This window comes from Lutra lutra, chromosome 10 (genome assembly GCF_902655055.1).
Source record: "Lutra lutra chromosome 10, mLutLut1.2, whole genome shotgun sequence".
NCBI classification, from domain to species: Eukaryota; Metazoa; Chordata; class Mammalia; order Carnivora; family Mustelidae; genus Lutra; species Lutra lutra.
The window spans coordinates 54,150,364-54,177,853 of record NC_062287.1 but is presented as its reverse complement, the minus strand read 5'-3'; the positions used below and the strand labels follow the sequence as shown (position 1 = coordinate 54,177,853).

At 40.3% G+C, this 27,490-nt stretch overlaps 1 protein-coding gene and 1 long non-coding RNA gene across 15 annotated transcripts in view; one reads left to right on the top strand and one right to left on the bottom strand.

The window, feature by feature from the left end:
• Positions 1–2,438: 2,438 nt before the first annotated feature.
• Positions 2,439–13,050, bottom strand: LOC125078439 (uncharacterized). The gene is made up of 3 exons (XR_007120895.1): positions 12,634–13,050; positions 2,914–2,974; positions 2,439–2,794 (listed from the first exon to the last, which is right to left on the bottom strand). It is a non-coding gene; the product is annotated as an uncharacterized LOC125078439 (long non-coding RNA).
• A 260-nt stretch (positions 13,051–13,310) lies between these two features.
• EMSY (EMSY transcriptional repressor, BRCA2 interacting) overlaps positions 13,311–27,490 on the top strand; it is an 87,487-nt gene continuing 73,307 nt past the window's right edge. For 5 of the 14 annotated variants that reach the window (XM_047691128.1, XM_047691137.1, XM_047691132.1 and 2 more), the window contains exons 1-6: positions 13,311–13,454; positions 15,178–15,286; positions 20,640–20,739; positions 22,242–22,316; positions 23,654–23,695; positions 26,992–27,167. In XM_047691128.1, the coding sequence (XP_047547084.1) occupies positions 15,217–15,286; positions 20,640–20,739; positions 22,242–22,316; positions 23,654–23,695; positions 26,992–27,167 (463 nt within the window). In that variant the 5' untranslated portion in view covers positions 13,311–13,454; positions 15,178–15,216. The remainder of the gene's footprint in view (positions 13,455–15,177; positions 15,287–20,639; positions 20,740–22,241; positions 22,317–23,653; positions 23,696–26,991; positions 27,168–27,490) is intronic. The other 9 variants (XM_047691138.1, XM_047691134.1, XM_047691142.1 and 6 more) reach the window with 4 other exon arrangements.

Genomic DNA, 27,490 nt, shown 5'->3' with positions numbered 1-27,490 from the left:
GTTGGTCAATAGAAGCTCCAAGCCCACCACCAGACCCCTGGCTGTGGACCCGCAGCCTTCCCTTGTAGACTTCTCTATCAGCTTCCCCTTCACAGCCCCCGTCACCTGGATGTGCTTGACTTCTGGGACTGACTGGTTGGTGACTCCGCTGATCACCCTCCTTTCAGAGGTGCACTGCCCCAGCCCCTCCCACGACTGTTTAAGTTCTAATGTCTATAATAAATCCCTTATCCCACAATGAAGAGTGGTTCTACTTCCTTAGCTGAATGCTGACTGAAATACTGTGCTTTTCCGCGAAGATGAAAATAATTGAGCAGAAAGACAAACAGACGAAGTTTAGAAGCCTAGCTTCAGCAGTATCTCCATAACTTCAATGCCCCTGCATTTCATAGTTCAGTATTTGTCGAATTGAATTTTATGTTGCTTTTGGTTCTTCACTGGTACAAATATCATGGCACAGAATAGTTTCTGGGGAAGAGATTTTGTTGTTGTTGTTTTCTTTTCTTTTTTCAATTCCCTAAGATCAATGTGAAGTTTTGGAGTCATTTATGGCTCAGGCTCTGAAATTCTGACCCAGGACAGTATCTGCTGTATTGACTACATGTGTTCTTCATCTCCTGGGGTGCAATAGATTTTCCTCTGGCTTCAATTTCCCTCTCTCTCCCTCACCTTCTGTCCCTTGCAAAAACAGAGAAAAACCTCACTCTTGTGTATTTTCTCCAAAGAAAGTATTTCACACTCTAATCAAATCAGCCAAAAAAGATATATTGGGTTACCCTTATGGGAATGCTCTTCTGGCCTGGCTGAGTTGGAAGTGGGAGAAACAAAGACATCTGGAAGTGGAAGACAGACAGCAATCAACTTTGAACCACTTAATTGCATGGGAATTTCCTCCTTGCTACTTAGACCATTCAGCACTTGTGAGAAGACATGTTATGCACTCACTTTGCCTCCTGGAAAGCTGGGTTAAATGTTGTTTCAATTAGACAACCATTTATGGAATGTCTGTCCTAAACTAGTCCCTCCACTAGTTGTTGGAGATACTGCTCTTAAGGTGTTTTCAGCCAGAGTGGGAGGGAAACATAGCGAGTTACATAGTTCAAGTCAGCCTATAATAAGTGCTAGAAGAGAGGCATAAGCCAAACACTATGGAACAGAGGAGGAGCAATTACATCTGAAGATATAATTGGCAGTGGGGAAGGGGAAAGAAGTGTTGAGGAATTATAGGCAGAGGGAGGCAACATTTTTTTTTAGAGATTTTATTTTAGAGAGAGAAAGAGGGAGTGAGAGAGAGAGTGTGGAGAGGGGCAGAGGGTGAGGGAGAAGGATAAGTAGACTCCATGCTCAGCGCTCCCCACGTGGGCCTGGATCCCACAACCCTGAGATCATGACCTGAGCCAAACCTAAGAGTCAGCCACCCAACCAACTGAATCACCCTGGTGCCCTGGGAGGCAGTATTTTTTAAGCACGGACCTGGGTTTCACAGAGGATGCTAAACAAGGGGAGAAGGCTAACAGTCACTGACTATCTACCCCATGCTGCTCACTGAGATAAGACTGTACTGTACTTATGCTATCACATTAACTTCTCCCAAAACCCATCTGGAGGAAACTGAGGCACAAAGAACAGAGGTAACTTGCTCAAGAACTTGAAAGAAGTAGAACTGGGATTCAAACCCGTTTCTGTTGGACTTCCAAGAACATTCCCTGCTTCCATCTGTGCATGGAGAATTATTTTCAAAAGATATTTGCAATGGACTATAAAGAATGAAGATTTTAATAGGCTTCAAAAGGCCAGAGGGTGTAAGAGGGATGGCATAAAAGCATTCCAGAGGAAAGATGGGAGGAGATCAGCCCCAGGGCATGACATGAAGGTGCAAGGTTTGTGTGGAGAAGCTTAGGCAGTCTGGAGTGACTGTGGGAAGACACTGCCATGTGCCCCTACCACTGTCTTTTCAGGTTCCACACGTCATTCAGTAATTTACTCAACAGTGCTGGGCATTCAGAACCCAACTTCAGTTCTTGAAAGTCTGGAATCAGGGACACCTGGGCAGCTCAGTGAGTTAAGCGTCTGCCTTCCGCTCAGGTCATGATCCCAGGATCCTGGGATCGAGTTCCACGTTGAGTCCCACATCCCCCTGCTGAGCAGGGAGTTTGCTTCTCCCTCTGTCTGCTGCTCCCCCTGCTTATGTGCTCTCTTGTGCTTTCTCTCCCTGGCAAATAAATAAAATAAAATCTTAAAAAAAAAAGGTTTCTAATCAGTCTGGTGAGATTAACTGCTGTCTCCACAGACTGCCTTTTACACTTCAGCTCAGGTTGTGTGTTTACGGTGGGGGTGGGGCACATACTCATACAACCGTTATTTGGACCATTTCCTTCCCACAATCATTCCTCAACAAATACATTCCCCAGGCCCTCCATAAGCATGCATTCCTTTATTACCTTTGCCTTTAGCAAGGCTTGGATTTGAACTGCTGGCCTTGACGTGATTAAGTTTAAAGCTCATAGCATCTCAGCAAATGCCCTTTCAATCCAAGAGAGACCTGGTCTTGTCTTCCATGAGCTCACCTAGAAAATAATGATCAGTCCTAGGGTTGTGAGGAAACGATCTTCATTGGAACTGACAAGAAAGCAGATACCTTGTACAGTTTCTCTGCAGACTTCACAAGTGCTCAACACTTCTTGAAAGAGAATATGGTTCCCAAGCCTTTTGCTCAGCTGGCTGGAGCAGTTTAAGAAAATGGATTTCATCTCTGGCAAATCACAGCAAAACGTCATTAACAGCTGGAAACTCTCTGAGGTGAAGACAAGTTGGATATTATGTTTGGAATTATAGCCCCCTCCCCTAAGATAGCTGACTTCCATTTCCGACAGGGTTATTATTTCCATCTTTATGAAATATCTTGGATCTCACCTTGGATAATTGCTGATTATCATCAGCTCCTCACCTGAGGCGCTTTAGCATTTGGGTGAACCTGAAAAAAAAAATTTTTTTTTCAGGAATATGTACTAGGGAAAACTCACTGTGTGAGATTATGTCTTTATTTCTATTTTCATTTGCAATTCCCTTTGGTTTTCTAATGATCAAGTCATTAATCAGTGTCAAATCACCATCCAGAGCACGGACAATATTTTTGCCACTTGGGTTCCAATGTGGATTAAATGGCAATAACTTGTGTTCTTCAGTCTGGTGCTCTCTCATTCCTGTGGTAATCACAGACTCGAAAAATCTTGAGGGTATTCATGAGATCTCAGCCATCTAAGGTTTTTAGCCAAAGGTGTACATTACAATCTTCTGAAATTTGATGGAGCTCCCTAAGTTAGTCCAATGAGTACTCCCAGTTGAGGATCTCTAAGAGTCCAGCATCCTTCATTTCACTCTTTGACATTGCCATTCTACGTGTCCCTTTATACTTCCAGTCTTTGCTTATTTCCTCCGCTGTGTTACCCTTGATACCCCCTCCCCCACTTCTCAGCCTGGTAAAATCTGTTCACTCAAGAGGCCCAACCCAAATGCTACCTCTGCTACGAAGCCTTCTGTGATGAAAATCTTTTTCTTCCTGATCCTATAGCACTTCTTCAACACCTTTATGAACATTCTGCCTTATTGTGTTCTCCTAGGGTATATAGAGCTATCTATATGTGTCTAACCTCCCCACTCAACCATGAGCTTCAGAAAAATGGTGGTAACTTATTCATCTTCATATCTCCAAGGCCTGGCATGGGGCCTAACATTCACTCAATTAATGAACAAGGAGGTTGATACCCAAAAGTAGTCCGTACATTGGTCCATTTAAGTTAGTCAGATCTGAGCTTACTTGGTATTTCTTGACTGAGTTGCTTACAAAAAAAAAGATGTGCAAGGATGTAAGGTAAGGAACTTTTAAAGGGGCATGATATTAGTTTTTAATAGCCTTTTAAAAACAATACTTTCCCAACGAAAGTGATAATAGCTCCTTTAATATGAATTAGTAATGAAAGGCTGTATACCAATGTGAACTTGAGGATTGTTTTCAGGATAACAATCTCACAAAAATCCAAATCTTAATTGATTGGTTCAATCAATGTAGAAAATGTTAGCCTGAAAATCATAAGACCCGCCCTCGGTTCCTGTGTGACTTTGTGCAAGTTACTTCTTCTCTCTGGGTCTCAGATACTTCTGTAAAATGGGGCATTACACTGAATATCTCCAAGGTTTCTGCTAACTCTAATGTTCTGTGACCTTAACCAGGATCATTAGTAAACCAAGGTAGCAGTTTATTTTGGTTCTACTCCATAGTACTTAGGAGACTGGAGTATTCTTATTGAGATGCTAAGGAGTGAGGCACCTGGGTGGCTCATTGGTTAGGCATCTGCCTTCAGCTCAGGTCATGATCCCAGCATCTTAGGACTGAGCCCCATATTGGGCTCCCAGCTCAGTGTGGAGTTTGCTTCTCCCTCTCCAGCTCCTCTGTATTTGTGTTTCCTCTCTCGCTATCTCTCTCTGTCATAAATAAATAAATAAAATCTTAAAAAGAGATGCTAAGGAGTTTTACAAAATCCATTATTAAATCATAACAATGACATAAATACCTAAGAGGAAACTTGAAAAATAAAGGAAAAATAATCATCCATAGTGCTACCACTCTAATAAGTTATTGTTTGGGCAGGTTTTCTTTCATTTTTCTCATATTTACACGTGTCCTTTTATATATGTATATACATGTAAGTACATGCTTTTCCCCTTATCTTAAGCATATTCCTTGATGTTAACTATTTGTAATTTTCATTTTAAATGACTACATACTGAGTAGATATGTGGGATATGCAAATACTCTTCTACTGTAAGATAATTATGTTGTCAATTTTTTGATAGCATTGAAACTAGAATCTCTGTAAACATAACTTTTTGGATTATTGTGGATAATCATAATAATCCACATTTTGGATTATTCTCACAAATGGGAATCCTGTATCAAAGGTATGAACATTTTTGACTCACACAATGTCCTGCCTTATTTTAATAAGCATCTGTGATTTTGCTGGGTAGTACCCTATTTTTCCTAAGGGAAGCCAAGCCTACCCCCACCCTACTCCACGTACTTTGGAATAACTGACTTTGCTACTCAGCTTCCTCCTTTCCAGAGAGTAAGTAACATGTGGATAAGGCCTGACAAATCAGAGCATTACATTCCCCTGGCCAGTTTAGGGATAGGCATGTGACCCAGATGGCGCCAACAACAGAGGAAGACTTTTGATAAGATTGTTGGAAGCGATGGCATGTGCTTTTCTGCTGAGGCTATAAGCAGGGAGGATGACAGAAGCCTGGAATTGCCGGGAGTCAACATGTGGAACCTGAAATGAAGCCAACACAGCAGGACAAGGTGGGGGATGGGGATACTCTACATTCAGTAATGTCATTCAGTAATGTCCAGAACTATTCTAGGACTTACTTTTAAGTAAAGTGAACCAAAATTTTCACTGTCCCTTAAATCATTTCCTCCTCCCTCCCTCCATCCATTCTTTCATTTGACACACAGACACACTCCTAACTGGTACGAATAGAGCTTTTTTTTTTTTTTTAATATTTTATTTATTTGACAGACAGAGATCACAAGTAGGCAGAGAGGCAAGCAGAGCGAGAGGAGGAAGCAGGCTCCCTGCGGAGCAGAGAGCCCGATGCGGGGCTCGATCCCAGGGCCCTGGGATCATGACCTGAGCCGAAGGCAGAGGCTTAACCCACTGAGCCACCCAGGCGCCCCAACGAATAGAGCTTTTTAAAAGAAACCCTTTTTACTTTTTTTTTTAAGTAATAAACTTTAGTTTTAGAGCACTTATAGGTTCACAGTATAAAAAGTTCCCACATACCGGGGCACCTGGGTGGCTCAACAGGTTAAGCCACTGCCTTTGCCTCAGGTCATGATCTCAGGGTCCTGGGATCGAGCCCCGCGTCGGGGTCTCTGCTCAGGAGGGAGCCTGCTCTCTACCCCCTTCCCTGCCTGCCTCTCTGCCTACTTGTGATCTCTCTCTCTCTGTCAAATAAATAAAATCTTTAAAAAAAAAAAAAAGTTCCCACATACCTCCAGTCCTACCCAGCCCTTCCACCTGCCCCCCTCAACATATAATCTCCCTATTAACATCCCATGCCAGAGTAGTATGTTTATTACAATTGATGAACCTACACTGAGGTGTCATTACCACCCAAAGTCCATAGGTTACCTAAGTGTTCACTCCTGGTGTACATTCTATAGGTTTTGACAGATGTGTAATGATATGTATCTATCATTACAGTGATTTTAGTTTTTATTTAAGTATAAACTACATAAAGGATATAATCTTACATGTATAGCTTGATTCATATAACCTCTACCCAGATCAAAGATCTAGATCATGGTTCCCACTCCATCCAAGTATTTGCTCCTCTAAAGTTATTTACTATTCGGGCTTCTTTCACAAAATTTTTTTTTGCTGCTTCTGAACTTTATATAAATGGAATCTCACAGTGTGACTGCAACCTCTTAGCCTCTTAACAGCCCAATCTTTCCTTCACAATGAGAAAAGACTTGGGGGCTGGGGATGGGAGCGGTGGGGGAAGGAATGAGTATGCCTTGCATATGAGGGTATATTGTGAACAGAAGGTTGACTACAGCAGATGATGTTTTTCAAAATGGCCACAGCAGTATTTCTGGTTCTGTGTGTTCTTTCAGAACTCTACCGCTCTCGCATTAGGAAATGGAGTCTATTCCCCTTCCCTTTGAACCTGGTGGGCCTGACTGTTCCAACCAAGAATATGGCACAAATGATAACATGACTTCCATTGTTTGATCATAAAAACTTCCATAGTTTTGTTTCTCTCTCTCCAGTCACTTGCCCTTGGAATTTTGCCACATGTTGCAAGGAAGCCTAGGCCACATGGAGATGCTACATATGGATGTCTCTGCTGATAATCCCAACATAGATTCCTGGCAACATCAATTGCTGGTCATATGAATGAATGAGACCTCAGATGACTCTAGATCTTAGGTGCCAAGCTTCCCCAGTGGACTTCCCCAGTGGACCCCAGAGGAGGAGAGATAAACTGTCTCCACTAAGCCCCACCAAAATGAAGATTTGGGAGCAAAATAAATTGTTCAAGCTACAGCAATGGTTTGTTATGCAACCACAGATAACCAGGATTCTGTAATATCTGTGTGTTCTTGGGAAGAGTCTTTTGGTGATACCTGACATCGCACAAATTACTTTTCTCTCTAGGTCCTGGTTTCCTCAGCTATGAAATGGACAATGATTACTGTCATGGGAATGTTGTGAGGTTTAAATGAAGTGATGTACACATGGTGCTCTTTTTATAACTGGACTTCAATAAATGCTACTTAACTTCCATAAAGTTGTTCTAGATTTGTTGCTTTGTACAGATTCCAAAAACCAGATTTTGTCCACACACAAATGGGCAGGTACATTGCAACATTGTAGCTTCCACACTGCTCTAACCCCTCACTTGCTCTAGGGGGAGCCAGCCATCATGTTGCGAGGATGCTCAAGCAGCCTTATAGGGAGGTCACAGAGTGAGATACAGATCTCTTCCCTGGCTAAAGTGTCAACCACCTGAAGGAACTACCTGGGGAGCTGATCTTTTAGCCCCAGTCAGTCTTCAGATGACAGCTGCCCCAGAGGACATCATGACGGCAACCACTTAGAGATTCCAAGCCAGAATGAGTCCGCTAATTTAATTCCCACAGAAACTGCAAAACCCATATGAAATGAAAACAAAAACAAACCCAACTGAAAACCAAAATCTTATTTTTGTTTTAAATCAAGGTTTGGGATTACTTATTATGCCCCAATAGTTAACTAATAGCTACATCAACATGGGAAGGGATGTAAGGAAGGAACTGATTGAAGGAGGGCTGTTTTAGGGTTTATATGGAAGGACGGAAATGGCTGAATGAAGTTGAAAGTGCCAATGAGACCAAGTTTGAAACACATGATCCCAGGTCCCAGCTTAGAAAGGGAATAAAGTAAAGTTGGAGGAGGGGAACAAACTTGGAACCGGTAGACTGTAAACTACAGATTTCACTGAAGTTGAAGAACAGGTTTGGTGAGGGTAAAGGAGTATAAAAAGTCTGGACAAAAGAAGGTCTTGTTTAGAAGGTAGAATCCCTTGGTTACTGATTTCAGAGGTGGAAGAGTTCTGGAGAACAAAGCACAGGATATGATCAAAGAAATGGGTGGTTGAAAGGCAGTGCCGGGGGAAGGTTTTTAGTGTTTTTTTCTTTAATCTTTCTGGTGAGGACTAGGGCAGAGGGGACAACGGGGCAACATAAACTAATGATAGCAGACTGTTAAAAAGTTTATAAGATCCCATCATCCCTTGAGAAATGGAATGTAGATGGAATGGAGTTTGCATGGCTTGATAGAAAAAAGCCTCAGTGCAGGAGTAGCTGATCTAGAAATGTGGTTACAAGGTGAGGAGAATGCCAGCCTTTACTTCTGGTTCAAAATACTAAAGATGGGGACAGAATTCCATTTGAAAGGGCTTTAAGAGCAGCAGTTAACTTTAGGACTGTATCAGATTTTAGGCAAGATAAAGAAGTGATGGCAGTGCTCTAGGAAAATGTTAGATATACAAGGAAATTTCTTTGCACTGATGTGAGTTTGCTTGTAAAAAAGCTTGGACTTTATTCTGTTGGCAACTGGAAACCACTGGAAAGTTTTGCACAGGTGGCTGACATGGTGAGCTTTGAATTTTAGAAAGGTCACCCTGACAGCAGTGGCGGTATGGTGGATGTACTGGGGAAGGAGTGTAGAGAGGTGCTTTTAGAGAAAAAGGGTTGGGAAAAAGGTCTACTCCACACAGGTGGTGTGATGAGGCCTCATTATCAGCTCACTGAAACACTGGGGCCAGCTATTTGTGAAGTACAGACTACAGAGTTTAGTGGGCAGTAAGGGAGAGGAGTTAAGACAGTTGACAAGGCAGGGTCCAGATCTTTCACCTCGTTTCTGAAGCTGTTCTAGATTGTTCAGAGCATTTCTGATCTTTCAAGAAAGCCAGGTATATAATTGCCATCTCCCCTTACTTACCTTTTCTTTTCTGTCTCCCAAATCTACTTAACTTGATCTATTATTTTATATGCTACTAATATAGTTTATTGCCAAGTTATTTTTAAATATTACTAATTTAATTTTTTGCTTTTGCTCTTCTCATTTTTAGTATGCACCTTGGCTTATACCATTGTGGTAAAAAATCTTTCCGAAGGTAAGAATCTAAAGGCAGTGTGGTACAATGGAAGGACAAGCAGCCTTTAAGTCAAAAGGGTTGGTTTCCAGTCCCAGTCCTGCCACGAAGTTCCTGTATGACTCTGGTTAACTCATTTGATGTTTTTGGACCTTTTTTTTTTTTCATTCTGAAAATGAATCTCTAAAGTCTTATCCATTTCGACTTGCCCACCTGTATAATATTACAGGGAACTTAACATATTTTCATGATAATTGTGAAATCCAACTTCTCCAATAAAGCACTACAAAATTAGAGTAGTGGATGGTAGGCTTCTTGAAAAAGTCTGTTTCAAGAAACCTGCTTAACCTGGTTGGTCAATAGAGGAATAAAGTTTGAGGCATATACTGTACTCCAACACATTTTCCCAGCCTAGAGTTAGTTATACTCATGTCTAGTGGGACAATAAGTCTCGGCTTTTCTTTTTTGGAAATGGAGGACAGCTCATGTTTCCTGGACTTAATATGCCTTAACTTGAAATCATCGCTCTGCTACTTACTGGCTTGTTACCCTAGGTAAACTACCTAATCTATCTGTGCCTCAGTTTCTTCATTCATAAAATGGGAACAGTATATCTCATAAGGCTATTGTGGAGATTAAACATGTTAATGTATAAAGCAGCATCTGAAACAGAGAAAGCCCTAGATAAGTATTAGCTATTCTTTTTATATGCTAGACACTGGAGTGCAAAGACCTCTCCTTAAAGAGCTCATTGTCAGGAAGATTTCTGAACAAATGACCGTAACTTAAATGTTCTGGATTCTGTAATAAGGTGTATAGAAGCAGAGGCAGAAAGAAATGCCTGTCCTATCCTAGAGGGAAAGTCAGGGGCAGGATAAGTTTCTTTTCTTTTTTCTTTTTTTTTTTTAGATTTTATTTATTTGACAGACGGAGATCACAAGTAGGCAGAGAAGCAGGCAGAGAGGAGGAAGCAGGCTCCCTTCTGAGCAGAGAGCCCGATGTGGGGCTTGATCCCAGGACCCCGAAATCATGACCTGAGCTGAAGGCAGAGGCTTTAACCCACTGAGCCACCTAGGCACCCCAGGATACGTTTCTTGAGGGTAAAGTTTGACTCTGAACCTTAATGAAGAGAAGTTAATACTGGGAATATTTGGGAACATGGAGCAATCAGAGGCAGAATGGGGAAGGCGATTCTGGCCACAAAGTACAAACATATGTAGTTAGGAGGAAAGGAAGGATATATGATAGATTGGGACTTTGTTAGAAATACAGAATCTGGGACGCCTGGGTGGCTCAGTTGGTTAAGCAGCTGCCTTCGGCTCAGGTCATGATCCCAGCGTCCTGGGATCGAGTCCCACATCAGTCTCCTTGCTCAGCAGGGAGCCTGCTTCTCCCTCTGCCTCTGCCTGCCACTCTGTCTGCCTGTGTTCGCTCTCTCTCCCTCTCTCTCTCTGACAAATAAATAAATAAAATCTTAAAAAAAAAAAAAAAAAGAAATACAGAATCTAGGGCACCTGGATGGCTCAGTGGGTTAAAGCCTCTGCCTTGGCTCAGGTCATGAGTCCGGCTCTCTCCTCGGCAGGGGGCCTGCTTCCCTTCCTCTCTCTCTGCCTGCCTCTCTGCTTACCTGTGATCTCTGTCAAATAAATAAAATCTTTTTAAAAAGAAAAAAGAAATATAGAATCTTAGGATGCTTGGGTGGCTCAGTTGGTTAAGCGGCTGCCTTCGGCTCAGGTAATGATCCCGGAGTCCTGGGATTGAGTCCCGTATCAGGCTCTCAGCTCCACGGGGAGTCTGCTTCTTCCTCTGACCTTCTCCCCTCTTATGCTCTCTCTCACTCTGTCTGTCTCTCTCTCTCAAATAAATAAATAAGATTTTTTTTTTTTTTAAAGGAAGAAACATAGAATCTTAGGCCTTACCTAGACATAACTCAGTCAAATGGGAATTTTTGACAGGATCCTCAGGTAGTTCCTACTGAACATGCAAGTTCGAGAACCACTGGTCTAGAGCAGACGCTGGAGTCAAGCTGCTTAAGTCCTGGCTTTATTATTTACTTACAAATGTATGACTCTAGGCAAGTTATTTAATGCCCTTCCTGTGCCTCGGTTTTCTCATTTGTAATTAGAAATAATAGTTTCTACCTCGTAAAATTTTAAGGACTAAATGATTTATATGTGAGATGCTTATAATAATACTTGGCACCAGGTAAGCACAAGAGTTAGCTATAATTCTTGACTTATATGCTACGTATTATGGTCAGAGTCAGTTTTATAAGCAGCTTGTCTTTCCATTTCTACTCCATTACTGTCACCTTGACATCTGATGTAGAGGAAGACACTTGGAAGTCAGAAAACATGGGGTTATAAAGTCCACTTCACTTTAATTCCTAGCTTTGTGTAATTGGGTGAGTTCTTCAATTTCTGTGTTTTCCTCATTCAAACGTGTTTGTGGGGGTGGAAGGAGGATCTAAATTATACCTACCTGAGATGCTGTGAGGCTCAAAGAATGTATGTTAAACTACAAAACTGAAGTTTCTTTTTTTTTCTTTTTAAAACGATTTTATTTATTTATTTGACAGAGAGATCACAAGTAGGCAGAGCAGCAGGCAGAGAGAGAGAAGGAAGCAGGCTCCCTGCTGAGCAGAGAGCCTGATGTGGGGCTGGATCCCAGGACCCTGAGATCACGACAGGGGCTGAAGGCAGAGGTTTAACCCAGTGAGCCACCTAGGTGCCCCAAAACTGAAGTTTCTTTTACCATCTTTCCAAAAGTTAAGTAACTGACCTGAAAACAGGTGGGAAATAAATGGAACAGAATGCATTTTAAGATCAAGGAGGGAGAAAAGGGCCTGGGTATTATCTGTCCCAATTCATGACTTTCTGGAGGGGCAGGTTTGGATTTCAACGATAACAATTTTCTGGGACCTCAGAGACTATCTTTAGCTAATGGGTAAATAGAAATAAGAAACTTAGATTCTATTTATTTTCTCTTTTTAAGCTATAGCTCCATTCGGAATATCACCAGTCTCACACGTTTGCACAGAGGTCCACAATTTACAAATAACTTTTTTCTATGTTGTGTATCACCAACATCCACATAGGGTACGATTAACCCCATTTACACGAAAACTGTTAATATCAGAAAGCGTATTAAGAACCCCATTTGACTTGGGCATTTTAACCAGATCCTACATTCCCAAAAGTACAAACTTTAAGAGGAAGAACAATCACAAAACTTGGGATTGAATCTTCTACAATACCAAGCACTGGCTTCGATTGTATGGCCACGAGAAACGACAGACTGGGTCCCTTATCTCATACGTAAAATAGGGTCAACAATACCTTCTTCGCACAATTGTTCTGTGATTAAATTAGAACAAAGGCTAGAAGGGTGAACCTACCACGCCGTAGGGCCTCTAATAAATACCTTCTCCTTCTTCCCTTTGACAGCTAAAGCACGAGATATCACTATCATTCCCACTTCACACGTGGAGAAACCCGAAGTGGAGAACGCTCGGGTTCCCCTTATCCACTGGCAACTCCGCAACCCCCAGACTGGGTTTGGGCAATTGAGGCGTCCGCTATGTCGGTTCATGTAGCGTGGATTCTCTCCTTGAGTTGCGTCTGGTGGGGGCTGGAGGCCTCTGGTAATTGCTCCCATGACTCTGAGGAATCCGATACTAATCCTGAACGGCGGTTCAGGGACAAAGCTTCTTTCCTACGGTCCCTAACCTCGCCTAGAGTAAAGGTCGCGATAAGCCCTCGGCTCCAGCTACCGACGCCATTTTGGCCTCTACGTGTGACGCCACACGTAGCAAAGAACGCAGTTGATTGGTTGGGAGACAGCAGCCGGAGGAGAGGCGCGCGAAGCCCGAGAGGAGGGTATGGAGGAGAAGCCAAGGAAACTACAATCCCGGCCTTCCTTGCGCCTACGACAGCATACAGAGAGCGAAAGAGAAGGGAGCTTGGTTTCGGACCACAATTCCCAGAACCTCCCGCGATGTCTCCTCTTTCCTTTCAAAACGCGGAGGAAAAGAGGGACTGGGAGAACGGAGGCCTTCTGGAGTCTGTTCTCCGAAAGGCGGGAAAGGAGAACTACACCTCCCGACTGGCAGCGCGCGGCTGCGCTTGCGCCCTGATGCCTGTCGCCATCTTGCCCCTTCTGAGGCACCGCAAACAAACCCAATTCCTGGTGTTCCCTAGTCTTGGCGGAGGAGCCTTTTAGATGAGCCCCGAAAGGCCGGGCAGGTGGGTGACTCTCAGACAGGGTGCTGGGAAGAGCTGGCAGGTTAGCCAGGCTGGAGGAGCCCCGGGCCAGCCATTTGGTCCCCGGCTTGGGGCGCCCAGCCCCATCCTCCGTTGTCTCCTAACGGGATCGTGGGGGCTCCCCGAGGTGGGCTGAGGGGGACTTTGGCAGGCCTGGTGCTGGGATCCTCGGGGTCCAGCTCTGGGAGCCTCCCGGTGAGTCTCGGTCGTCCGTCTGGCTGTCCGCGCGCCTACTCTCTCCGTTGTCCTCTCCGCTGAGGGAGCGAGCGAGGTGCTGATGCCGGCCGGGGCCCCTGACACCGGCTACTGGTCCTGAAGGGTTTGGGTAGTGGGATTGACATTGGGGTTGGCGCTGAGCGGCACCGGTGAGGAGGGTGGGCGGGCTGCTCTTGTTGTGGTGCTGCGAGAGAGTGCGTGTTTGGGGAGGGGGCGGGGCGGGCTCGCCTCCTTGACACTTGAGTGGGGGAAGGATTACTCGAGATCCCGGCTCCGGAGCGGGCTCCCGCTACTGCTGCCTAGATTTCCAGTGCTCTGCGGCCCCGCGGTGGGGTGCGCTGGCGGGGACGCGTCGGGATGCCGTGACGTGGTGCTTGATTCGGGCGGTCGCCGGCCGCCTCCAAGATCCTGTCGGGGGGCGGGGACTGGCCTATGGAGGGAGCGGATTCCTTTGGCTCTGCCCCTTCTTCCTCCTCCCCACCCCTTTTCTTTATGTCATCCTCCTGGCTGGGGCGCGCAGTCCGGTTCTCCTTGCTCTGGCTTGGTTTGTAGCTGAGAGGACTATGGGAAGTCGGAGGGGGGGGGGATCAACTCCGGGCGCAGAGCTGGAGTTAGGAGCCCCAGTGCCTGGAACGGGATGTAGCAGTTATTACGGTTCGGTGCCTGACTCCTCGACTAGACATTGAGCTGGCTCACTCACTCACTCACTCACTCACTTACTCATTCATTTTACCCACTCTTCTCTATCTTCATTCATCTACTCAACAAATATTTACACTGGGTCTACCGTGTGCTAAGCAGATATTGTGCAAGCGCCCAGCGCTGTTGTCTTTTTATCCTCTAGACCAGGCAATTCCCAGTATGAAATAAGTTCCTGACATCTAAACTTTTGGTAAATGATTCTTTAATGACTACAGAGTGAAAATTCATCGCTCATTGTTAAGACTTGAGAAGAAAGTTTTTAGTTAAGTTCCATTAGCCCATGTAACGTGCTAGGAGGTATATGTGTTTTATCTCTTGTAACTCGCAAGTGAGAAACCAGACACAAATCAGGTAACTTGGGCAAGGTTACACGGGTAGTAGCACCTATTTATTAAACAACGTGCCAGCCACTATCATAAGAACTTCACATATTGTTCTTTAATCCTTAAACAGATTGGATGAAAGTACTTCTGTTTTTACAGATGTGCAAAACTTTTGTTCAGATAGTCCACTTTACCAGGATCACTCAGCCAGTGAGTTGAAAGCTGGAACTAGAAACTAGAGATGTCTGACCCTAAAGCCTGTGCTCTTTCCACTGCCCCATGCTGGAATAATAAAGCTGCGGAATGGTTGTTTAGTTCTTCATTTATCAGAAGTTGAAGATGTGGTGGTGAAGTAGGATTGTGAGATGTTCTTACTGGTTTTACTTCTTAGTGTGTGGATCTCCAGGTAAGTGGCCTTTGAATGTACTTTGGTAATTTGATTTTTGTTTCATTTGTTTTGGTAGGGAAGACAAGCTCTTTGGGGCTACCAAAAAGAAGCAGCAATGCCTGTTGTGTGGCCAACCCTTTTGGATCTCAGCAGGGATGAATGCAAAAGGATTCTTAGAAAATTGGGTACGATTTTCGTTTTTGATGTTTATACCTTTCTATGATACTTTTCCCTTTCTGTCTTTGTCATGGCTGTTTGCCTGGATGTCATCTCATGCTGCATTAGAAATTCTTTAGAGGTGCACTTTTCATCTTCTCATTGTTATTTCCCCACTGCCTAGCATAGTGCTTTTTTTACTTAGTAGATGCATGGACCATAATAATAAAAATAGTAGCTCAGAGTTCTTGAGGGGTGCTGGGCTATTCGGAGTTCTTTACATTCAATATCTTATTTAATCCTCACTCAAATGGGAAAGGTGGGTATTTGTGTATGTGTGTGCTTCCATATTACAGATGACAAAACTGAAGTTTAGAATTCAACGTGATGCTGATAGTATAAGTCAGGGAGTCAGGACTGTAACCCAGGGAATATGGTTCCAGTCTTACTTTAGCATTATTTTAATCTTCATGAATGTATGTGTGAATTATAAACTGTTTCTGAATTCTAAGTAAATGTTAACTATGCTGACTTTCCTAAATTATGTTTACAGTCAGTAATAAAACATGCTTTATGTTTATAATTCATTATTTTGAGCTGCTTTTCCTTGAGAGGAGCCTTTCTCAACTAGCATTTAGGGAGAGAATTAAGCACTAATGCCAAGCCTAATCCATTGTATGTAACATTGTATGAACTAACTTCTTTTTATGCATTTAGAATGGTAATAGTTTTGTACTGTTCTTGAGAAAATTGAGAAAGTTACTCAAATCATTTTTTATATTCTGTGTCTCAAATGAAGATCCTTGTTTGAGAACGAATGCCTTAGACTCTAAGGTCCAAGAATGACCTTGTGTCTTCTTTACCACTATAGTCTCAGGCTAGCACATAGTGAGTGCTCAGTAAATGAAAAAATAATTTGAAAAAGAACATTAAATGTTTTGGAGGTGGATATGAATTATTTGTTTATAATTTTAAAGGGGAAAGTGTGAGCCTTGAATTCAGAGGGACCTGGGGTCTTGGTCTTGTCACTAATGACCCACAGGATCAAGGACAGTTTATTTAATCTCCTTAAATGTGTTGACACTTTTGTAAAAAAAAAGCATAATATCTGCCTCATAAGTTTGTTATGTGGATTCGTTGTATATAAAAGGGTCCTACCATAGTGCTTGACATCTGAGGGTATAGTGTTTTAGAGCAGTTGCTTTCAGACATTATTTGCAGGAGAATCTTCAGAGGAAATCTTTGTTGGGAATTCTTTTGTATAAATCTGAATCATAGCTGCCCTGGTGCTGTCTGCTAGTAACATTATCTTTTTTATTTCCCATCAGGCCACTGGGAGGATTTCTCTTATTTTAAACTATTTCTTAGCATTGTATTTTAGCATGTTTAGAGAGCTTTTTTGGGCAATCATCCATTATCATTTTTTTCCTTTAACCTTATATCCAAACTTTTAGTACTAATTCAAGGATGATTTTCTACACACTTGCATGCAATTGCTATAGTTTGCTATCTACCGTTTATAGAGTTGGACTGCTATTTAATACATAGCTAAAATAATTGCAGATGAACAGATCCCAACTACAGTAGATTGGATTAGAGTTTCTGGGCTTTTGGGGCCTTGAGTCAAGAGATTATGTTTAAATATAAAAATGGTAACCTTTAAGTCTAAATTTATCCTTAACTTTAGCCAGAGCTGTGTGGGTAATATTGCGGGAGAGCTCTTTCTATACAAAAGGAAACAGCCTTCCTACAGGGTAATGTCATCTTCAATGACCCTTCACTTTGGGAGGTGAGTCTTGATAGTGATTTGCAGAAAGACTTCCTCCCCACCCGTTGGCTCATTATCATAACAATGAAACTTTTGAATTGCCTTCAAACACTAGGTCTCGATCCAAAGTTTAGAGAAAGTACTGTATTTAAGAATTAACTTAAAATATTTTAACAATTAAGTTTGTTCTTTTAAAAATAGTTATAAATCATTTAACATAAAATGCTAAACATTTAAATTTTACTTAGATAAAAAACACTGAGATCGAGAATTTTTTTTTTAAGATTTTATTTATTTATTTGACAGAGAGATACAGGGAGAGAGGGAACACAGCAGGGGAAGTGGGAGAGGGAGAAGCAGGCCCCCTGCTGAGCGGGGAGCCCATTTGGGGCTCGATCCCACATGACCTGAGCAGAAGGCAGATGCTTAATAACTGAGCCACCAGGCGCCCCAAGAATTTTTTTAATACTATACTGAACATGCCAGTCTATCCTGCCTTTCCCATGCCTTATTTTAAAAAAACCATTCCTCAGTTACAACACCAACATGGGGCTTCATGGATTGTAGTATAATTGAATGGCTGATTTGTTTAAATGGAACGTTGAGTACTTTATAGAGTGATTTGGCAAATCTTTTTGTTTTCCGTGGTGTTTGCATGTATCTCTTAAATTTTTGTGCCATTGGAGTTAATACTACAATAGAATGGCACCAAAACGATGAGAAATTCAATTAAGTTTGATATTTGTCAGGATCTGAGGATACCCATCAAAATGGAAATCATATGTCAAGGAAGTTGGGAAGTCAGTAAAGGTTCTTTACAATGAGTGAATTTCTGGAGAATGGAGGAAGTGCCTCAGATTGTGTGACTATAACCGTGGTCTGAGTTCTGGTTTAGTGTGAGGTTACCACCTCTTAACTTATGTCCATGACTTTTTAGTTAGACTTGGAACGAGACTTGAAATGTCAAAAACCTTTGCTGCATTTCTTTGATTAATTTCACTCTTTTTGAAGTAGTATCTTGATCACCATAAATTGCATAGGCCAAAAGTGAACGTCTTTTTCTTTTTCTCATACCATTTCCTCTCTCTGACCTCTCCATTTCTTTTTATGGTATTGCCCTTCACCTAAATATCTTGCGGACTACAAAATCTGTTTCCTTTCCTTCTGCTATTCCTTCCACATTTAATCAACTACTGGGTCCTATCCAATAAAAGCTTTTTAGCCTGGAACTAGAGGCTTAGTCTGGCCCCAAACTACTTTTCCATTTTTGTCCTTCTTTATTCCTATGTACAGGTCTCTTCTTTGATTTTAATTACCTTGAGGATAGGACTTTGTTTTATTCATGTAGATATTCTCCATGGTACCTTGTAGTAGTAGTAAGGTGCAGTTAAATTTGGTTTGAGTTAGTGACTATCCAAATACAGGCATATTTTTACTTATACTAAAGTAGAACTCCAAAAATATTCACTGACTGTTCCTGGAAGTTTGATGTCTGTATGAGACATTATTTGTTCTTTTAATGTATTCCTTCTGCATATTTGCATTTTTTTTCTAATTGCTTAGAGCACATTTCTCTTTCTGATGAAAGCTTATGCTTCTAGACTGGGTGATGTGTTTTCTTCTCTTTGCTTTTATCACTGTATTATAAACTGTATCATCATTGTCTGATGACTTGTTTCACTGTAGCTTTATTCTAGAGTTAACTGACTCAGTACTGATCTGTTGAGTAAAATATTCCATAAACGAGGTGTAAACTTTTAGTATAGTGATTTCTTAGTTGGTTATTCCCAGTGTCTTTCTGAACTTTACTTTGGGTCCTGATAAAAGCTGAAATAAATGTTTCTTGGTACTAAGTATTTCCTTCACCATTCTAAGAGCAGGAAAGCTTTGTTCTTCCAGAGATACCCCATGAAACATCTACATAGTATTCAGCATAGATTGAATATGCAAAATGTTTACACATGGGATAATTCAGTTGGATCAGACATTTCTTTCCAGCAGGGAGGAGGAGCAGGGGGAGAGGGATAAGCAAGACTCCCTATTGCTCAGGGAACCTGATGTGGGGCCTCAATCCCAGGAACTTGGGATCACAGCCTGAGCTAAAGGCAGATACCCAACTGACTTGAGCCACCCAGACACCCCATGGATTGACATTTCTGTTTAATATAGTCAGCTCACTCTTTTTTGGCTCTCAGAACTGTGAATAACATGAACTAAACAAGGCTACTTGTTTATTATTGGTGCAGTACCTAGGATGCACATATGTATGCCTTCATTATTTGTGCGTCAGGCCTTGGGAAATACCAAATACTAGTAGCAGCTTGAATTGACTAAGAAGATAACTTGTAGTTTGGACACTTATTCCTATCATTCTAGTTTGCTTAGATTTACCTGTCTCATAGTGTTAGTGGCATAAAATGACTATTTTTTTATTTCTTTTGATTCTGTGGTTGCTGGTTTTGCCCGAGCTCTCATGTGGCGTATTCAGCTGGTACGTTAGCTGGTTTGCTGGGCTTAGCTCAGATGGCTGGGCCTCTCTCCATGTGGCCTTTATCCTGGTCTTCTTCGCAGCTTGGTTATCTCAAGAGAGATCTCAAGAGAGAGAGAGAGCAAGGCCCTGCAGGCAAATGTTAGTGAGCTTCATACATAATGTTTGCATTATGTATGCTGATGTTCCACTGGCCAGGGCAAGTCACATGCCAAGCTCAGAGTCAATGTGGGAAAGGAGTATTCAAAAGTAGTACAGTGCCCAAGGAGTGTGCTGGGAGACAGGCATGGTTCATTGGAAGCCAGTGAGGACTTTTTGCTTTTATATTTTAACCAGTATTGGAGACTGGCAGTTTCATTTCATAATGGTTGTTGCTGTGGAAAGATAGTGAAATGAAACTATTTGGCATTAGGGTTCAGTATATTATATGCTGGTTGCTATAAGAGCAACTCATGTTTCCTAACCGGTCTTAGTCATTTCGATGGTAGATGCAGAGGATCTTAGATCTGGAAGATACCTTCGATGTTTCTTCTAGATAAAGAAATTGAGGTTCAAGAGTGAGAAAGAACTTGCCCAAGGTCACACAACTAGTAAGTGGGAGTGCTGGAACCAGAATCTGGTCATTTGACTCTTATTCTAGGAGTTTTCTACTGTGCATTACTCATTGTATTCTCAACCCCAGGAGGGAGGTAGAATGTAGTTTGAATTCTAGGCAGGACTAAGAAATTATTTCAAGGATTGGTCATTGTAGGTAACCTGTCAGTAAAGCTAAAAATTTCTCTTATCAGCCTTGTATCACTTGGAGCCTGTTCCCAATTGTTGGTAGCATCAGAATTACATGTTCTTCAGTGATAATGTGTGAGATAAAATACTTACCATTAGATTTTTCTACCTAAACATTTTGTACACATGACTTCTGTGACACAATAAAAAAAAGATATACAATTATAAAAACCACATTTTAATCAGTGCTCTTAGATAACATTTTTGAGAGGAACTTTAAAAATTTTGTGTGTTGATTTTTTTTACTGATTTCTAGGTTTTTTTGCCCTAAAGTTTCACTATATGTAGCCACAGTATTAAAATATTGAAGGCCTATCTTGATAAAATAATTTTCTTCTTCTAGAATTGGAGGCATATGCTGGAGTTATCAGTGCACTTCGGGCACAGGGGGATCTCACCAAGGAAAAGAAAGATCTTCTTGGAGAACTCTCAAAAGTTCTTAGGTAAATTATCATAAAAGTTTGTGAGATATGACTCTAGAAATTTCATTTTGAGGAGTTTTAATACTTTTCATTCTCAAGTTGAAGACAGAGTTGTTCAGGTTGTTGGTACTTAGTTCATCCTAGTTGTGTGCTTTTTACAGAAAGTTATGTAATTTATCATTTATTCTGTAACCAGAAAGAGTTTAAGGCAGGTTATTTTAGGTTTTGGTCACCTGGGAAGGGGAGGTATTTTTGACATGGGTGAAGGGAAGAAGACCTGGTAGCAACAAGATCTGAAGACTTGGAGTGGCCCAGTGTCATTTGTTGGGAGGGAAGAAGGACATACTAGGAAGCTATTATCTTAATTTATAGAAATGGGTGGTTTTGATATAGTCATAGCCCTGCAGATAGTTTATACCCCCATTTTCCGGCTAGAGTGGCACTTGAATCCATTAAAAAATTCTAGTGAGTGGAATTCTTTGATACCTGTCTTGATCCATTCTGACATCTTGAGCTTTCTCCGAAAATACTGTTTTAACTGAAGTTTCCTTTCTACATTTAAAACCATTTTGTCCTGTTCTTTTTTTTAAATGAAAATAGAGAAGTCTTTTCCTATCTATGGTTGATATAGATATTGATATTATAAGATATAGGGATATTATTAAGTCAAATCCTTAATCTTATTGTCTTCCTATTTAATAGTTTATATATTTTTTGTTTGTTCTTTGTGGTTCCCCATAAATCTGCTTTCCAGCAGATTTACCTATTTTATATTTTAGTCCATGATACAGATTTTGCTTAAGCAGTAAAGATTACAATTTGAAGAGTGGTTATTCATTTTACTGAATATTTACTAATGGAATGGGTGTAGCCTTTTTTCACTTGTTTAGTATTAACTTTACGTGTATTTAGTCAGGATCAATATCTGCACATTTTGACTGGAATGGTAACGGTGTAATGTAGAAGACATACAGCTGAAGTGTTGAGTAGGGGAGTAATGTCTTGGTGTCAAATTTCATAGCATATACCCACAGGAAACAGATTATCTTGCCACTTTTGTTTCTTTATTATATTCACTGAACATAAATTATAGATTCTTAAGCTTTAGAAAGAACTTTAGAAGACTTGCTTCTAAGTGCCAAAATCTTCTCAGTAACCACAATTACGGGTCATTCAGTGGCTGTTTGCATATTTAGATAATAGGAACCTCTGCTAATCTTGAACATGGTCTGACATTTCTGCTGCGTTTTGGAAGTAATGACTTGCTACCAAGCTGATTTGTCTTCCCGTGATTTCTAATTTGCAACTAATTCTTCCTGCAGTTACACAGAATCACTTTGAACCCTTTCCTATGATTTTAATTAAAGCATCTGAAGATATATATTAGGCCCCGTCTATATCTTTTCACAAATCAATCTTGTCTCCCCTCTTCCCCAAACAAAATGTTGACTTAAACATTAATAAAAATATAGAAAAGAGCTGCCTGCTTGGCAGAGTTCTATAATGGCTATTTTTTTTCATAGCATCTCAACAGAGCGCCACCGTGCTGAAGTTCGGAGAGCAGTAAACGATGAACGGTTAACAACAATTGCACATAAGTAAGCCATTAGTCATACAACCCCTGATTTTTATGACGTAGTATAACATAGTTTTGAAACAGTCTTCCTGTTGTATAGCAGATTCCTGAGTCTTTTATCTTAATAGTAATATTTCTTTACTCAGGGATCCTGACCATAGAGGTGTTAACTGTTTATTCAGTTGGTTATGTTTTTGCATTTGGTTAGGCAAGCTTTAAGTACTCAGGTCAAATCCAGTTATAATGTGATCTCTGGATAAAAGGCCACCACAGTTTAGCAGATGATTTGCTTACTTAAAGCAAAGTTCAGTAATAAAGTAGTATGCTCCCCTCATTTGACAGCCCCTTAGAGGTTCTTTGTAATGGTATGTGGTATACATATTGCTTTATAAATAGGCATTATATATTTTCTTTATAACTAATATTTCATGTATTTTGAGAGTCAGAAAAAGGATTGTAAGAATATATGTTCTACTTTTAAGAAATATGAATATATCTTAATTTAACTTTAAAAAAGCCAACAAAATAAAATTATGAAGGATTCTTATCAAATTATTTTCAGATCATTAAAACTATGTGACAGATGGGGGGGTGGAGGGGGGTGGAGGACTATGGGCAAGGATCAAACATTGTATGGAGATAGTGCCTCCTAAAGAATAGAAAGAAACAAATTATCCTTAAATGTTAATGCAAGATGACAGGAACATTTCATTAAAAATAAGATCTATTACAGTATAATTCATTTATTTTTTATTTTTATGTTTTAATGTGAAATAAAACTAAAGGAAAAAATTCAGTGCATTTCCATAATGTGATCAATAGTGTGTTTAAACCAGTTGGCAGTATTTGAATTGACGCTGCAGATTCATTAGCTTCATGTTGTGCTTCGTTGTTCCTCATTTTACTTAACTTATAAAATGGGGTGCTACCTTTTTAACTGTGTAGTTTGAAAGCTTAGGTATCTGGATTTTGAGGTTTTTCAGTGGTGGGTATGTATGCACTGTAGAAGTTTGGAATTTTTCTACTAGAGACATTAAGTATTTAGTTGTCAGGCCAACATGGTTGAACCATTCAAATATTAATGTGTTCCTTCTTTAATTTGCTCTAAACTTTTGAACTGGGTTGCTCTAAAAATAATGACTGAACCTAGATTCTAATTTGAGATGGTAATAGGAAACTTATGTGCTAGATAATAAAGTAGTAAACAATAGCTTAACATTCAGAGGCACTTAGAGACAGTTAGTACCTTAAAAGCATTGGAAAAATGTTGTGGGGCAATTAGTTGTAAGTTGATGCATCAGTTTCATACTTAAAGGATAACATTTATTTAGTCTCCTTTTCCTTTTTTCCCCTTTAAAGAATGAATTTATCCTTATATTTGGGTGAAAGACCAAGTTACAGGTATGCAAATAGGTTATTATTATTTCAGGCTTTTTCTTGTATTATTTCAAAATTGAAGCTCTCAATTATTCAGGGGCACATATTCCCATTTACGAATTAACCGTGCCCTCTGCTTTTCCTTCTCTTCCCCTCCTCCCCCTCCTAATACTGCCCACCCTTTAGCCATTTTGCTGCTTGGGAGTACCTCTAGTCAGAGGGTGGGAAGGGAGAGGAGGTGAAAATTTTAATTAGTCATTTTACTACTTGTTAGTTGACCTGGAAATGGCTTGGTGGAAGAATTTACAAGTATTTACCAAAGTATTTTTGGATAATATGTGGATTTCTTTAATCTGTTTGACCTCTCCCTTTCCCTCCTCTCTCTATTAGCATGGATAATTGAGAGTTGGCTTTTATCTGCCTGTGTTTCCTTTTTTCTCTCCTTTCTGATTTCTTTAATACATGAATTTAATTTTCTGAAGAGTTTACTTCAGCATATAATTTTAAAAGCTTCTTAGGTCTTTCTGTACTCCTGTTTTAATATTTTATGCTGTGGTTTTAGTTTGACTAGGTGTCGTATTTTACTTGTTGAGCCCAGGGGTTGGTGAGTGTGGAGTGGTAAGGAAGGCATAGATCCCTTATTCTCTATACCTCCTCTGCCCTCTTTCCTTCAGAAGTAGTAACAGAACCTAAATCCAAAGATTATCTATAGGATGGCCTCATACTCTGAGCCGGAAAAAAGCAACTGGAGCCAAGGGGAATGCATCTGAGCTGACTACATTCCCTTCCCCTCGCCCTTCCCTCCCCCACTCAGAATCGCAGCTTAGGCCAGAAGGAATGTGGTTGAAAGGTGAAGAGAAAGCCGAGAAGATCGAGCACAAAGGAGGTGGAAACAAAAGGAGCTGGGTTTCTGGGATCAAAGAAAAGCCTTGCTTATGGCCGGAAGCATAACACGTGTTTACTATTTGGCACCAGACCATTTTTTTAAGTTTGATACTCGAATTCAGTTTGAAACATGTCAGAATATTATAATATTAAAGCCTGGAATGTCAAGGGGCTTCAGAGTTTTTAATTGTGCCCCCCCTTGCCAGTACTGTCTCTAACGTTCAAAGAAAGTCGCTGTCTGGAATTACTGTTCTTTTAAACTCCTTCCCCATAAGCCGGACATTCATAGGCTACTGTGTGAGTTTCTGTGTGAGGGTAAAGATTTCTTTTTTTGCTGGTGCACTGCATACCAAAGGATGTGAGGGCCAAGGTAGTTTCATTAGTATCATGTTAGATTTTTCAGGAAAGGGTCTGGAGCAAGGTTTCTACCCTCCCTTGCCATTCTTAATCTAAATAGAGAAGCGATCCTTATATTGAAACTTAGGGGCTCCAGGGAAGCCCCGGAGTAAGATGTAAAATTCAGTTTAGATGATTTGGGCAACTAATGCATATTTACACCCTCATTACTAAGCAAATAGGCATTTCTTAATCTAATTCTAACATAATTTTTTACTCACTTAAAAAAAGTTTGAGCATGTTTGCATGAGTAGAAATTTGGAAGATTTACAGATTTTTTAAAAAGTTGCAGTTCTGTCTTTTGCACTGCAAATTCTGTCTTTTCAATAGCAAATATACATGTGTTTCAAATTATTAATCTTCCATAATTTCTGCCACCATTTAAACAATGCACCAGGTAAGTGTAGACATCACTTTATTTGTGTGTAAACAATCACCTAGCAAATTTACTAGTGATGTTCTAATAAAATTATAGCAAAATAGGAGTCAGTTAAGAAAACACTAAATAGCTTTTAGAATTTTTTCCTTTGACAGTTAGCTGTAGCCCGTTTCTGTTTCTCTTATTTATACCATTCTTTATTTCATAACTAGTGTCAAATTGGAGATTATGTGATAACAAATTTATGGAGTTAATTGGGGTTTTAGAAACTCTTCTTTCCCTCGTTTTAGGTAGTACTGGTTAAATAGTTTGCAAATTTCTTATAGTAACCCAACTAGATTCATCAACTAGAAATTCCTTTCTGAACTGAAAGTAAATCTTAAGTTGTAAAGTAATTTATTTGTTCCATTCAGCAAAAGTGTATGAACTTAGGAAGTTATTTAACCTTCCAGTGACTCAGTTTTTCCATCCACAAAATAGAGATAATAATATTACCAATTTCATAGGATTATTCAGAGAATTATGAGTTACTACATAGAAAATGTTTAAAATAGTGCCTGACATAAAAAAAGTGCTTAGTTGATGTTAACTACCATAATCATCATCATCATCATCATCATTATTCCATTATCCACTAACAAGGGCTTTTGTGTACGCTCTCTAAATATGAAGAATCAGTGGACTATTCAGGTCTTAAGCCTTAGATTGGGTTGTAGAATCTTTGGTTTGGAAAAGGTACAGAAATATTTCTGATGTAGTAAAGAGATTGATTAACCTATTCTGGGTATATTTTAAACCTTGACACACTAATCATTAGGAGAAGTGATGCAACTGCCTTTTGTGAAGCCAAATCAAGAGAAGTGACACAATTATCTTTTCATATTTCAACCATATTTCAGTTGGATTCCTGGGATAAAATTCATTCAAGTTTTTAGAGTAGAGAAACAGAATAGTGTCTACTTAGGGAGATAGTTCAGTGACCTCAAATATTTCTTAAAGAGTGGTATAAGTAAAATTAAAGTAGTGGCAGGTTTCTTCCAGTGACCTCAGATCTAGTTTATTTTTTAATGGGAAGGATACTAATATAACACACCATCAGTGACACATGCAGTGATATATACAACCCTCTTCTCTCCCTCCATACTTGGTCTCCCTCGTTTACTGCCTCAGTTTCCCTTGTTTGAAAGCCTTAGAACCTCTGGCCATGCAGGCAGTTAGATAATTTTTGCAAAGATTCAGTGAATTCTATCCTCAATTATTAAAATCTAATCTTAAAAATTATAAGTACCTTTTACCTTTTTAGTTGAATTACAAAATTAAGTCTAAAACTAGTAGATGTACTAGTTTTCGTTAGCAATGCCAGATTTAAAGTAATGAAAATAAGTTCAATATTTAGAAGGCATAAAACATTTTTTTATAGTTTCAGTTGTGTTAATTATAAGATTTAGATTCTAGAATAAAATGTGTAAGAACTTTGTGTGTGAAATCCCTTGAATTCTGATAATTATTCATAATTTTGATTTTGCTTGCTTAAAATAAAGTCTCTCCTATTCACTCAGGATAGTTTTTATAATTTAAAAAGTTATATTTGCTTGAGAAAATAGTTGATTCATTTTTAGTGATTGAGAACCCTTGTAGCAGCATTTTCTTTTTTGTTTAGTATGTCTGGACCTAATAGCTCTTCAGAATGGTCCATTGAGGGTCGTCGCTTGGTTCCACTGATGCCCCGGTTGGTTCCTCAAACCGCCTTCACGGTAACAGCTAACGCTGTTGCCAATGCAGCTATCCAGCACAATGCATCTCTTCCAGTGCCTGCAGAAACCGGAAGCAAGGAAGGTGAGTAGAAAACTATACTTCTGTGTGTAGAGATGGCTTTTCTCAGATTCTTCAAGGAAAGGTATCCTGTTTTTCATCTGTTTTTAAATCCCAGTGTATGAAGGTTAAAAAACACAGTAAGCAGCTCTTACTCTGAAACTAGAAACTGCCAAGTTTTTAGTCTCAGCCAAAACTAAATCTCCCTTTTATTCAAAGTGTGAATTCTATTAATCAGAAAATTGCAAAAGCCTTCTTGGAGAGAATTTTTGATATCAGTCTTGTGAGAAGTGCATGAAAGGCCTTAATGGGTGACATAGGAAAAAAAAGGATGGAAGTCACTTACC